This window comes from Chaetura pelagica, unplaced genomic scaffold, assembly GCF_000747805.2.
Source record: "Chaetura pelagica isolate M959 unplaced genomic scaffold, ChaPel_1.0 scaffold14, whole genome shotgun sequence".
Classification (NCBI taxonomy): Eukaryota; Metazoa; Chordata; class Aves; order Apodiformes; family Apodidae; genus Chaetura; species Chaetura pelagica.
The window spans coordinates 150,281-164,178 of record NW_009953067.1 but is presented as its reverse complement, the minus strand read 5'-3'; the positions used below and the strand labels follow the sequence as shown (position 1 = coordinate 164,178).

At 43.2% G+C, this 13,898-nt stretch overlaps 1 protein-coding gene across 3 annotated transcripts in view; it reads right to left on the bottom strand.

Moving 5' to 3' along the window:
* Positions 1 to 1,135: 1,135 nt before the first annotated feature.
* DAAM2 (dishevelled associated activator of morphogenesis 2) overlaps positions 1,136 to 13,898 on the bottom strand; it is a 123,970-nt gene continuing 111,207 nt past the window's right edge. For 2 of the 3 annotated variants that reach the window (XM_009996801.1, XM_009996802.1), the window contains 3 exons: positions 11,807 to 11,938; positions 3,311 to 3,481; positions 1,136 to 1,351 (listed from right to left, as the gene is read on the bottom strand). In XM_009996801.1, the coding sequence (XP_009995103.1) occupies positions 1,136 to 1,351; positions 3,311 to 3,481; positions 11,807 to 11,938 (519 nt within the window). The remainder of the gene's footprint in view (positions 1,352 to 3,310; positions 3,482 to 11,806; positions 11,939 to 13,898) is intronic. The other variant, XM_009996803.1, reaches the window with a different exon arrangement.

Sequence of the window (13,898 nt, the reverse complement as noted above, 5' to 3'; positions counted from 1 at the left end):
TTCCTATCTAACTGAGCTACATGATTCCCCTAGGTAGGAGTGGGGGGGTGTGCAGTGAAGATCAGCCTGTTAGCCAGAATGACCAGTTCATGCCAACAGCAATCACAGCTAGCATCAAGTGGGAAAGCAATCTCAATTCTTGCAGCTAGTGACCCCATTTGCTTTTTGCTACTTGTGACCTGTAAATGATAGTAGGGAGCTCCTGGCTTCCATTGGGATGCACTAAGAAATCTTATTCAAACAGGTAAGTAATGTTCCACTGTTTCCCTTCCACCCTCCAGCAATGACAACAGGATCCACTGTCATCTACGTGTAAACCCAACCTGGCAGTGGCTTGTTTTCTGAAGAAAAGCCAGAGCTTCTTTCCTAGAATATGTGTGTCATAGCTTCAAGGCTCAACTATCAACAAATCCCAGAAAACTTCTAGAAAAGCAGAATCCAAAAGAATTTTGCAAAGTATTTTATGTTGATCCTAATTCTTGAATTTCAATTTGTTCCAGAATGTGATGCTTCCATCTGAACATCATGTGCTTTGGACAGTGTAGGCCACACAAAAATACTATAAAGAACATGAAAGCAAAAGCATTTTTCAGGTGCTAATCTATGGCTTATAAAATCCAATTCTGGAAGGGAATTGGAAACCTCGAGAACCACATCTTGACAAACTCCTAAAGGCCAGTCTAGATCTTGAAGAAGTGACAGGTGTTTATAGAGCTGCTCCAAAATTAGTCTTGCTTTTTATCAGCAAGATGGAGATCATGACTGGTTTTTACTTTGGCACACAGAAAATTATCTTTCTCCAGCTGTGAGGCAGTCTGCAAGGCCCAAGTACTTTCTGTCATCACCATGAGGCCTTTGATGACACAATAAACTCCCAGAAGCAAATCTGTCAGCTCTGCATGGCCCAGTCACAGACCCTGCTGGCTCCACAGAGGCACTTTTATACTTGTTCAAATTAGGAGCACAGAAGAGGGATGAGAGGAAAGCTGATCATGGAAAGGTAGCGTCTCTAGCCACAGACCAAAGAAAACCTTTGGGGCAGCTGTCAGCCGGGCGCCATCGCACACATTCATCTTCCTTGTTTTGCACTTTTTCATCACCTTCTTCTGGTTGATCATTTTTCTTCCTCTTGTAATTAATAATTTAGCTTTGTCACCGCCCGCTCCCGGCTTGTCTCTAAGCCTTGGTTCCCCGAACGCTTGCGGTTACGCTTGAGTTTGGATAAGTCTTTATCAAAGACTTCACCCGACCTTAATGCTGACACCAGGTCATCAAATTCCCCACTCTCTTCGGAGATGCTTCCAGCTTTTGCTTTCTTTTGTCGCCTCTCTTTTTCCCTCTGTTCTTTTAGCTGTGGAGAAAGACATAGAGCTTTAGGACTGGGATGCCAGATTACTGGGTACACTGCCAAGACGCAGACAAGATGCATCAATACAGTTTAGGGGGAATGAAAAAAAAAAAGATATCAGGAGCTTTTCCACAAGGCCATTGCCTGTGCCAAGAGCAACAGGCAACCATGCTGAGCTTCCCTTCTTCTGCACAGGCAAGCAAAGAGCAGGAGAGATGAGGAAAAATTAGCATTTTTTTGTTTGCTTCACAAAGCACTACCACCCTGGAGCAAAGAGGACACATGGGATCTGTCTATGCTGCTGCTGTTTTGCTTTAATTTTACAGTAGGACAGTGCCAAGAAAGTAGCTGTGCTAAATGACAGTCTATAAGTGATGGTGGGATAGGTAATTACCCACTTTCTGGGACTGGACTTGCACTGACCTTAGTGTGGCAGCATCTACAACACTGACAGTACCTTCTCTAGTGAGTTGCAAAGTAGTTTAGACGTGCCTATACAAACCACAGTCACTATTATAGTCACAAACAGCTTTGCACTTGGGGCATAGCTAGCTAAATTGACAGGCAGAAAGGCTTGAGTCCTGCAGAAGGAGGAAAAGAAGAAAGGAAGAACCTCAGAAAGCACAAGCTAAACATACTGGAGAATGAAAATTGTGTAAGGTATCAAAACACCAACAGAAACTCTATCCAGCTAAGAGCTCATGTTTGGATGGAGGCAGCGTGTTGCACTGATAAAAAGAGGAAGACACACTGCCTCAACTCTGGAATGAAAATCTGGTTATTAACATGAAGATAAATGAAAAAGAACTGCTGATTTTACATACCATTGGATACACCCACCTGTCAACGTGATGCCCTTGGTCTCTGTACAGTAGCTACATGGAGCTTCGTGATCCCCCCCATACTGCTCAGCTCCAAGATTAGTAGAAATGACAAGGGATTGATGTGGCTGCCAGGAAGCAGGTTGCTTGCTCTGCACACTAGCCTCATGCTGCAGGGAGACTCTTTCCATAAGCAAACTGCAATCTTTCTCATGGTGCATTAGGCCCACAAAACCATCCAAGAACTGTAAGAGCAGGCTCCTGCACTTAAACCTAAATCCTGGCATTTAATCCATGCCCTGCAGTAAGGCTGCTGACATCCTGGCATTTTACCTCTCCACGCTTCTGAAAGGCACCAACCAGTGCTTTTGGCACAGCAAACATTTAAAGCAGCAACTCCCCACCCCACAGTGAGGTCTGGGGCCAAGGTGGCACCCCGGGTTAAAGTGCCGGCAGTGGGGAAGGAGGCTGGGGACTGAGCTGTTCTCAGGCCTTGGGAAAGGCAGAGCTGAGAGGGGGAGGCTGGTTCACACAAACCCCTGGGGACACACAACTGCCTCCCAGCCACAAAATCAACGAAGCACAAAAGCCCTCTCACTACGTCAAGACTAGACACGGCCTCAGTAATCAAAGCATTAAGAATGGCCAGAGAGCAATACTGCCAGTGTGGGCTGCAGCAGGTGCCAGCGCATTCGCTGTGTCACTCAATGCTGTCAGGCATCAGGTACAGCAGCAGACAATGATGGAGTCTGAGTGGAAGCTGACCAGCTGGCAGGACTGAGGGAGATCCAGCTCCCAGAGCTTTTGTCCAGAGCCTGCAGCCCAAAAGCAGGGTAATCTGGCTCTGGGCAGGGGCAGCACCATCCTGCAAAGTGCCAGGGCAAAACAGGCAGGGCTAGATTTGGTGCCTGGATCAATAAAAGGGTAATTTAGGAGGGCAAACAGCCCTTGAGAGCTGATAGGACAGCCAGTAGGAAGAATGTCATAATTTGTGAAGAGAATGATGCCAAAGAGTGGCAGAGAGAAGGACATAAAACAGTGACAGTGACAGGACATCAGTATTGGAATTGCTTCACTCAACTCTTCTCTCAGAACATGGAAAACATTGGAAGGAAACACCTTTCTGTGCTCAAGTCCTCACCATGGCCTCCATGCGTGCCCTGCGCTCCTCTTCTTCCTTTTTCTTCCTCATATTCTCCAGATCTTGCTTGGCCTCTGCAAATGACTGTAAGAAAGTGTCGAAGATGCCAAAAAATTCATCTGGCTGCATCTTGCCCTCGCTCTCTCCAAAATGCTTCAGTGCCTTGGCATACTGTCAAGGGGGCAGAAAACACAAGAGCAATAATTAGGCAGGCAGTTTGGTGAAGACAGTGAGGAAAGCTTATAAAGTAACCGCACATGTAATTCAATACTCTCTCAGTATTCACATGGCAAGAGCAGAAACTACCCCTGACAACACAAGTGCCTCTTAAGGCAGGTGCCTCAATCCCTGAAGAATCTTCTCTCCTGGATATCCTTTGGGCAACAGGGGGCAATGGTGCTGGGCTGCGCTAGCTGTCCACTTTTAAAAAAATAAACATGTACAGTGCCTGAAGTTGATGGAGAAATTTCAGAGGATGACTGCCTGGACACTTCTCAGCTGGAGCTGTGGGACAGCAGGGGCATAGAAGACAGTTAGCTAGCTGGGGAAAGAAGTAGTTTTAGCCCATCCTTTCCCCATTGTACTTTCCCCTCAAATCCACCTTTAAATGGCTGGAGTTGGAGGGGTTTTTTGCAGTAATGTTATAGTCTGTCCTCTCAGGAGCCTTTTGCCATGTCATCTGTCACTCTGGAGTCATCTGAATCAGGGTGTTGCCTGGGAGAGAGGCAACTATGGAGAGACATGGCATGAGAGACAGGCAAGGAAACCAGCCAGGGCTCCCGGGCAGACTTAAAAGAGAGTGAATACATCACAAGTGGCTTTTATTTTAAAAGGCAAATGTTGAGGCTGCAGGACACATGTGGAGGCAGCCAACTGGCAGGACTTCAGTCACAGGACAGTTCTGATGGGGATGTAGTAAATTCACAGCAAACCCTGGCTCTTGGACATCAGTCCTGCAGTAGTTGCACTCCCTTCTTTGCTCTCACACTCACAAACGCGCCTCTGTGGTTACCAAAATGCACTCAAATGCATGCATGTATAGGCTGTAAACAGGATGTCCACTAAGTCCTATATAATTGTCCTCATCCAAAAGCTGTATCATTGTCCAGCCACCTTCACTCAGAAACCTCTGTATCACAACAGCCCACATGAGCAAGACATTCCTGATGGCACTAGTACCCCCATGCACAGCTCCCCTAGCATTCCCTGCTTGCACTTTAACACACCACCACTGAGCAGCAGAGCACCCTTACAGATCTCAACATTTATCAAACTGAACCCAGATTCTCACAGGCAATGAACTGCCTTCAAACTCTTGTGTCTGTATTCAGCTCATACTAACATAGCCCAGTTTCCCTTTCCTTAGGTGGGTGCTCTTGCAGAATGGAAAATAGTAAGAACAGTTCAGGCTTTGATCCCAAGGACAAAATTAGTTTGGAAGCAGGTCTTATAAACCCCTCCGGCCCTGTACTAGTTAAAGCATAAACAATGTTTCCGAGTCAACTGCAGGGGGAAGAAATCTCCAAGGAAAGCAGCTTCCTTCTGGCACAGCCTGAGAGATTCAGCATCTTCCTTCCCCTGCTTTCCCTGCCAGGCCCACAAAGCAGTTTGGAGCAATAGCTTCTTTAAAAAGGCTGTGTTCTCAGCCAGAAACAAACAAAGAAACCCAAAGTATCTGGAAAAGAAAAAAAAAAAAAAAAGTATTGGAAGAAATGCAAGTTGCTTTGAGCTACCAAACATGGCAGGAGTTGAAGGAAGCATTACAGCCGAAAGTCATGGAGGGACTTCAGAGTATGGAACCAGCAACAGATTCCTTCTCTGTTTTGACTCCTTTTCTCTGAACCCTCTGAAGATACAGACACACGTGTATGCACATCTATTCCCTCTTCTCACTCCTCCCTGTAGATTTGTATTTTGTCTGTTTATAATGTAGGCATAGTTTGCTTGAATATTAGGAAACTGCAGCAATCACACAGTAATCCACACTGAGCAGCATCAGCCCTTCAGCAGAGAGAGCACAGGCTGTCAAGACCACAAGGAGAGAAAATATATCTCCATGTGCTATAAGTTCTTGGCTTGCCTGCTCCAAAGTGCAAGTTAGCCAGGGGAGCAGGAGAGCAAGAGAAAAGACTTCAGCACAGGCATTGCCACAGCTGCTTGAACACATAGAGTACCTAAAGCTCACAGAAGATGTGCTATATGGAATCTCTTCCCTCTTAACTTGTGGTTAAGTCCTGTAAAAATTGAAAATAAAGCACAAATTAAGAGCAGTGACTGGAGCTGCCAGCTAGAAGGAAGGATTGTCTACCTCCTGTGAAGCATGAAGTCCAGGAGCAGCTCACAGGAGATGGTTGCTGTACCTAGTGATGTAACACCTCTACCCCTGTGTTCCTCCCTGTGCAGAGGAAGGCATTTGAAGGAGGGCACAGAAATTGACCTGGTTTGAGTCAGGGTTTGCTAGTCTTTTAGGGAGGCTGGGGGCTGAAAAGAAAGGTGTCCTTCCTTGGGCCTCTTGGATCCTATATATATATGGAAGTCTCCATTAAAAGGTGGTGGTGTCAATGTTCAGCACAAGGTCTGTCACCCAACTACCACCAGCAGCTAGTTCTTGTCACACTGGCAGAGGGGCTTTTGTCACTGTGTCCCCACTGCCACTCAAAGAAGGAACAGTGTTACTGTGCTGGAAAGACCCAGCAGCCTGGGAGCCTTCCAGTGACACTCATGAGTATAAGGTGTGGCCTCTAAGCAGCAGTGAGGAGGACAAATCCTGAGAGCAGCCTGTTTTTTGGCTTAGCAGGTCACAATAACTTACTGTAAAGATGAAAAGCAAAAATCTGTAAGCTAGATGTAAAAAAATAGCTACAAAAGAGAAACCTGTAATTCACTGAGGTGAACATTTTCCTTCTTTTTCTAGCTCCTCTAGAAAAAAGCTGACTGAGCAGAGGAAGGCACATCAGGAGAGCCAGCCCCCACTGCCAGCTGTACCCATGATGTGGCTTGGAAACTCATGTTCTCTCTCTGAGCCTTCCTTTCTCCATTCTATACAGAACAGAAAGAGTTGCCCCACTAATCTCTAATAGGAAATAGCAAAAAATCAATTGTTCACATCTGTAGGGCACTACATTGATTCAAGGCACTATTGTAAAGAGAGCCACACTGTTTTTTCACTGTTTAAACTGCAATGGACCCTTCTGTTTTTATTACTCCTATTTCTCTGTAGCTCTGGTTCTGTGATCACGTGTGCTTTTTCAAAGCACCAGTGCTGAGACAAGGGGCAGAGAGCTGCTGGAGGCAGCCCCCCCAACCCTGCTAAGAAGCTCAGGCTCCTGCCTGCCCACAGTGGCTGAAACAGGGCATAAGAGGCAGCACGGTGCAGATCGAGGTGCTCTGGACCCCAGCCCTCTCTTCCGCTCTCTGCCGCAGGATTTGTGTCAGCCTGTACAAATCACTCAGCTGCTCCAGGGGCAGAATCCCTGCCAAACAGTATCTGCTCTTGTGCACCACTGTGAAATCTGTAGCTAAGTCCTCATGCACAGAAAACGCTTCCCAGAATTTTGTGACGTGCTGTAGTATCACAGGACAATGGCTGAAACTTGCTTTTTCCCAAAGTCATATGGGGACAGATGACTTGGGCAAAAGCAAGATGGAAACGTCTGTTTCAGCAGGTTTTCCAATGTAGTACAGCATGGTATTTCTTTTTTTCATTAAAAAAATTCATTTCCACACCATAAGGGCCCCCAGGCTCCATGATATAACAGGTCCACGAGCTCAGTGCCAGCTCTGCTTCCTCTGCCAAACTTTCCACTGAATTCATCCTCCTGCCAAAGCAAATCGTTTAGACAGTTGTTTATTTTTAAAAGCCATTTTAGCAAGGAGAGGGAAAGCGGGACAGCAGCACACACACTCTCTGCTGTGCTTGCCAACGATATGTTAAACAGTGGCAGAAGAACTCTGGAAAGGGCAGGAATGGGGGGCTCTGTGAGGAGGAAAAACAGCCATGATAAAAATTCCTGTTGTCTGTGCTGCCTGAGCTGCCTGCTGTTGTGGGAGGGAGTCAATGCGTGAATGAATTATACCATGTAGCCATACGACATGAAATGCATGTAGCCAGGTGACCTAAGGGTAATGCAAGTTATTCCTGCAGAGATCCCAATTGGACATCAGAAGAAAATTTTTCACTGTAAGAACAGACATTGGAATAATCTCCCCAGGGAAGTGGTGGATTCCCCGACACTGGATGCTTTTAAGGCTCAGCTTTACAAAGTGCTAGGCATCTCATCTAAACTGTGTTCCTACTAGAAAGGCTATACCAGATGATCCTTGAGGTGCCTTCCAACCTGACATTCTATGGTTCTATGAACTGTCTTCCCTCAAGAAGTAATCTTGAATTTACTGTTACGAAGACTCCTGTCCTGTACTGAGGTAGTTCAGTTAATGCAAAGAGCCCAGCCAATTTCAGACAGGGCTGGACCTGGCTCTCCTTGCACCTAAATGCTCTTACAGGATTGTCCTGGGAGTTTGGCAGTGACTGGCAGTCCCAAAATTGACATAGAGCCATTATAAACATTTCTGATGTTAGATGCCAGGCTGCCCTGAAGCATCTGCAGTTCTAAGTCACTGTAAAACAGCTATTTACCAAATGGCTGTTTCTGACATCAGGCTGTGGTGCCTACTCATGCCTTTTGCAACACACCTTGTCTTGACTTCCTCCATCTCCATCCTGATCTGCTCTTTATTCATTAGCCCCAGTGTTTGACAGAAAATACCGGTCCCCCAAAATGAATGACTGAAGTGTACAGCCTGATACTGGTACTGGACTACAGTATTTCTGTGTGCTTCAGAGAATTCTGCCATTAATTACAATTTTCTTAAATGAATTTTGGCTTTCACTGCCTTGCTGTTCTTCAAAACCATTCCTATATCTGCTAATCTTATTAAATGCATGTACAAAGTCTGAACTCCTTTCTCCATGATGAAAACACCCTGCCTGAGAAGAGCTGTCATAAGAAGGACTGAGGATGGACTTTCTTCCTATCTGTCTCATCAGCCTTGCCCAGCCAGTGGCCTCCACTGTGCCTCTGTAGATAGGCTTATGTTTGATATTCATTATCAGAATGGCAATATCTGACTAAGCAGACTTTGCTCTTCTAGGAAGATAAAAAATATTTTAAAAACAGGTTTTTTAAAAACCAAGCACAAAGTAGAACAGTTATGAAGCAGTCTAGCAATCTAAGTTCATATCTGTCTACATTTAAGTATGTTGTAAAGCTTCATATAGGGCAAATGTCACCTTTTTGATATAGGAAAATAAAATTAATACCATGGGAAGTCACTGTTCTCTGCCTGGGCTTTTCCATTATTTCCCCTCAGGAAAGACAGGGAAAAAAATTCACAAACAAAATTCAACCCCACACTTTTCTTTCTGATGTAAAAAAGCTAAATGTTCATCTGTTCAAACACGTTAAAACTGGTGAAGGATTTGGGGGCAGAATTTCACTTTCTCCTGCCCTCACCTTCCAATTTATGGGAAATGGCAGAAAACATGCCTTGATCTAATCTATATATTCCCTTATAAAGTGGTATTGAAAGTGAGAAAAACACAAAAAGAACAAGAACCAGCTGTGTTAGGGAGCCACTTAAAAAATTCAGTCTAAGTTTTCAGTCAGTTCTTAACCAACCCATCTGTTTACTGCATGAACGTAAGTACTATTACAAGGCTTCCTCTGCAAACATGGATGCCTTCATCTGACAACCTGGCCCTTTAAATTTAAAATATCGCTTCCTTCCCATGGCCACTAACTGTAAATGGTCCTGTTTAAGCAAAAAGGACAAAAAAACATACTGCATGGGATTGTGAAACATATCCTCTGCAGAGAAGGTCAGCACCACGCCTTGCTAATTAATTGTTTGCATAACTTAAAGGCAGAAATAAATTACTTTTGCTAATACTAAAGACATTAAAAAATATAAAAAACTTCCCAGGTTTGAAAAAAGAATTTGTATTGATTTAAATCCCATCTGAGGAAACATGGCTATGATTAACTCATGGCAATCAATTAGCCACACATCTATATTTAGAAAGATATCCAACTCCAGCTGTTAAAACTAGGACCTCATTATTATTAATAAGTCTGTGAACCAGACCAATTCTTCCAGGGATCATGAGGATATTTTTAAAAGTCTTCCCTCTCTCACTACCTTTTTTTTCTTTTCAATTTGCTTTGCTTTAAGACATCAAAAAAGAACAGGATAATCAGATGTCTTGGTTCCTCTCTTCCTTCAATTGACTAGTTACAGCAGGTTTCCATGGTAAGAAAAAAGCTTGTGATTCAACAAACACAGACAGCCCATTAAGGTTGGAAGATGTTATAGGCTTTGCAAAGCACATCTGGTTTGCTGAAAACTTTCAGCTTTCTTTTTCCTTTTCTTTTTTTTTTCTTTTTTAAGAATAAAAGAGGAAAAAGAGAGGGGAAAAAAAATATGAGTCAAGAATAAGAAATAGCTCAGCATTGGTAAGGACAGACAGTTCCTTTGCAGGAGTCCAAAAGCAGCTTCTTGCCAGTGGAAGAACCAAAGCCATAGGTTGAGTAGAAGTTGGAATGGCATGTGTTCAAACACAGTAAGGGTGTGTGAGGAGAAGGTAGAGAAACATTTCCTAAGCATGTTATAGTCATTAAAATAAAACATGTCTTTATGTCAAGTGCTTTAGGTTGGCTATGTCTAAAAAAGCATGCAACAACTTCCAGACATACTGGTCTGTCTGTAGGGAGATTCTCTGGTTATTCTTAAAGCAAAAGAATGACATTTTCCCCTGCAAGTGCCTGATCAAAAAAAGTTGAATTGCTGTGCTGGAAATGTACCACTTGCTGGGTTTTAACCCCTGACTGATCTTCTAAAGAATCTGCACTGGGCTTTTGTCCCAGTGTGCCAAAAGGACCACCACCATCTATAATGCCAAACCAAAAGTGGGCAGTCAAGACAAGGACAGTGTGGATTCACTCCCAGAAATGTGCATCTAACTATAATGAAGTTGAAAAATTTACCCAGTCACAAAACAGAACCCCCTAAACCATAGAACATTGAGCTTTTGTCAGTAAATTTAGTGGTGGCATGGAATGTAAAATACTGCTTTTGTGATTATAAAGCCAGTATGATGTGAAAATTATTATGTTGGAAGCGGTTTGAATCTTCTCAAGCAACATGACAACAACAAAAAAATTAGGCACGTTATTCTCCACAAAATTTCCTTACAACATTAACAAGCATTAGACTGCCCAGCTTTTCCTTCAGAGTGCTGTAATAACTACTACAAATGCCCCACTGGCATTTGACAGGGCTACTAGCTCTAGCTGACAGTAGTTCCTGGTGTTTGCAGCTGCATGTCAGTATTACCAATATTATCTCCACAGCCAGAAAATGCGTTTGAATGACATTACTGCAGAGCAACTGGATGAGTGAAGAGTCTATTCATTCAGATCCCCAGCCTACCCTTCAAAATCTAAGACCTACCAATCCAATGGACACAGGTTTCATTAGTAATGCACTAGGTCCCTTAATGCTACAAGGACTGACACCAGCAGTGGAAACAACTCAATCCAAAAGAAATAACGCGTTTACTTCACAAAGCCAAACACTTTTTATATACCAGCCAACAAGGGCAGATTTGCCGTTACATATAGTTTACTTTAGAACTTGCTCTTCTCTAAACATTTTCATATGCTTACGATCTATTCATATAAATTCTTCCTCATTTAGCTGAGAGACAGAGGGATTAGTGCCAGACTCCAATCATCAGCAAAGAACAGGAGCCTCCTTAGCTGTACAAATCTGGTAATGGAGATGCAGACAGTGAAAGGACAAAATGATCACAGCAGCACCCGAAAAGTAACACGCACGTGGTGTTGGCTGTGTGAGAAGGGTCCAAGAATGTCAGACAAACCACACATTTGGGATTTCTGTCCTTGAAATGAAAGAGAAGCAGTAACAGAGAAGCATAAGTGGAAAAGATCAGGTATTCAGGGTTACTAAACGACCCAGAGGAGTATTTTTTAAAAGAAAGAACTGAAGCACGAATGTCCTCAACTGAATGAGCAAAGTGGGATGAAGTCAGAAGCAGAAGATAAAAGGTATGAAGTCATTATCACTAATCACTAAAGGACCTCTTTTTGAGAGATTGCATAAAAGGCAGTTGCTTCAACACCACAGTATGGTGTGGTATCCTAGTACAAATGTTGCCATCGTGATTCTATGACACACGTGGATAAAGTTAAGGAAGATTAGCAAGAAGTGGGCAAGAACACTGAGCCTTCTTTTAATCCTAAAATATATTCTAAATGGCTACAGACTAGATTAGGAAAAGTAAGAAACTTCAGCCTAAACCACTTTCAGTGCCTATGATAGTTTTTACTACAGTCCCACCATCTGAAAATGCTGCTTCCATTTTGATTCAGGTTTTTGACTGACTGAGACTCCAAACATTTCAAAAGGTATTTGCACCTTGTCTCTGGCCTCGTTGAGAAGGTCTTCTAACTCCGAGAAGCTGAAACTGGCCACAGTGATGAAATCACTCATGACGGGAACAAACCTGTCCCCTGATTCCCGCATGCGTCTCTTCTGATAATCCAGCTCCTGAAAGAGAAGTAGTGAGAGATAAAAAGATAGGCAAGCATCAAAGATTCCCCACTGACAAGGGAGCAGGTAAGCCCATCTATTTCACTCAGTGAAGAGCCTGCTCTGCTCCCACTACTCATGCATTCATCCAGAGCTGTAACTCTGAGAAACCACTTTCTCACTAAGACAAAGCATATGTCTTTTCAGCATGAGAGGGAAGGTCAAGGAGGGATGAAGGAAGGCCTTATTATGGCTCCCTTTATCCTCAAACAACAAACACTCCCAAGAAAGCCATCAACATGTTGAATTTCTGAAGTAACTTTTTAATTTAAGCATCAAGTACATTAAATGCTGCATTTTTTTTTTCTCCTGTGCAAAATGACAATTAATAGAGAACTCATTGTACAGCAAATGAATTTGAAAATCTTAAAAGTGAGTTTCCCTCCATCTTCTTTTCCCGTGGTGACTCAAAAGGCTGTATACTTGGGGATATGTTTACATGTGTGAATAATCTATATAGTTCCTAGGTCTGCACCTCCTGCGAGTTCTCTGAAAAGCAGTAGGTGGGCAGCAAAAAGACATCAAAGTTGGTTCTCCCACTGAAGAATAAGCAGAAAGATGTCAGGTGCAACATTTGCTATCAGCCTGCTAGCCAAGCCATTAGCTTGGATGTCATAAATGTCACAGAGCTATAAACTGGGGCTATTTGATAAGAAGATTTACAGGCAATAAAAAGACAAGACATAAACCCAGAGGAAACTAAGCTCTATTTGTCCTCTACCTACAGAAAGCAAAAAAAATAAAAAAAAATTGCAGGATTTTTTTCTTTCTGGCTAAAGTTTTTTAGTTTTAAGCCAAAATTATCCATGCTATCTCTTCCCTTGCACTATTCATCATGCTCATGGCACAGAAAGAGCTACATAGCTCCTCAAAATGACTAAGTTAAAGTAAGACTGGCAGTCTCCCATGCCTGTGCTTGGCTTGTGTGCTGTTGACAGTCTCATGGGGACAATGAAATTGTAATCTGTAATTCTCAGCTGAATAATCAGTGGGAATGATAAAGCCTTACTTTCTCTGTAGGGATTTAGGGAAAGCAGCATGAAACAGCAGGTCAAGTTACAATCTGACCCTCTGTTCCCTTTAGAAAAAAAGTATTTTTGTGCTGGCTGCAACTCCAGCTACATGCATGTTTGGTGTTCTCTGTTACCGTTCATCAAAATACTGGTTCACAAAGCTACATGGGTAGATTTATAAGCATCTATATGGAGAAACACCTTGGAATTTGCACCACTCTGCTGCTGAATGCTAAGACTGACTTTGCCCATCAACAATGTAAAGTCAGATGTGATATATCTTCTGGTCTTATTTGAGTTGGAAAGAGAATGAAACCACTACAAGGAAAAACCACAAGGCAGAAAAGTGCCAGGAAAAGCAACGAGCAGGTGGCCAGAGAAGAGTCCACATTAAAGAAGTGCTACTTCTCCTGCTTTATATTGCATCCTCTTCTCCACTAGTTTTCCTAACACATCACAAGGGATGGTCCCAGGAGCACTACTCAGTTACATCAATTTCCAATGAATTGTCTCTGTGTTACGGTCACGTTGAATTGGACCTTACAAGTACAGGAAATGTCACTTCACGTGCTTCTAAGAATTGTTCGTGTTTTTTTCAGCCACTCTTTCTCATTCTAATTCTTAAGTTAATTTTATCTGAAAGTTGCTCTAGACCCTCCTCCTTCCCTTTCCCAAGCAGGTAAGTACAACCATTCTGTCACCTTACTCACTGTCAAAAGCTGTGGCATTTGGGACTGTAACTGGAGATCACTGTTTTTCAAAGTAAAATTAAGATTAGGTGGTCCGCCTTTCAATTTCAAATTCAGTCCTTCCCTGCAGAATAATTCTTCCACAATAAAAAAACCCAAATAAGTAACCAGCATGACTATGTAATCAGACTGACAGTGATGCCACAAAAGAAACTC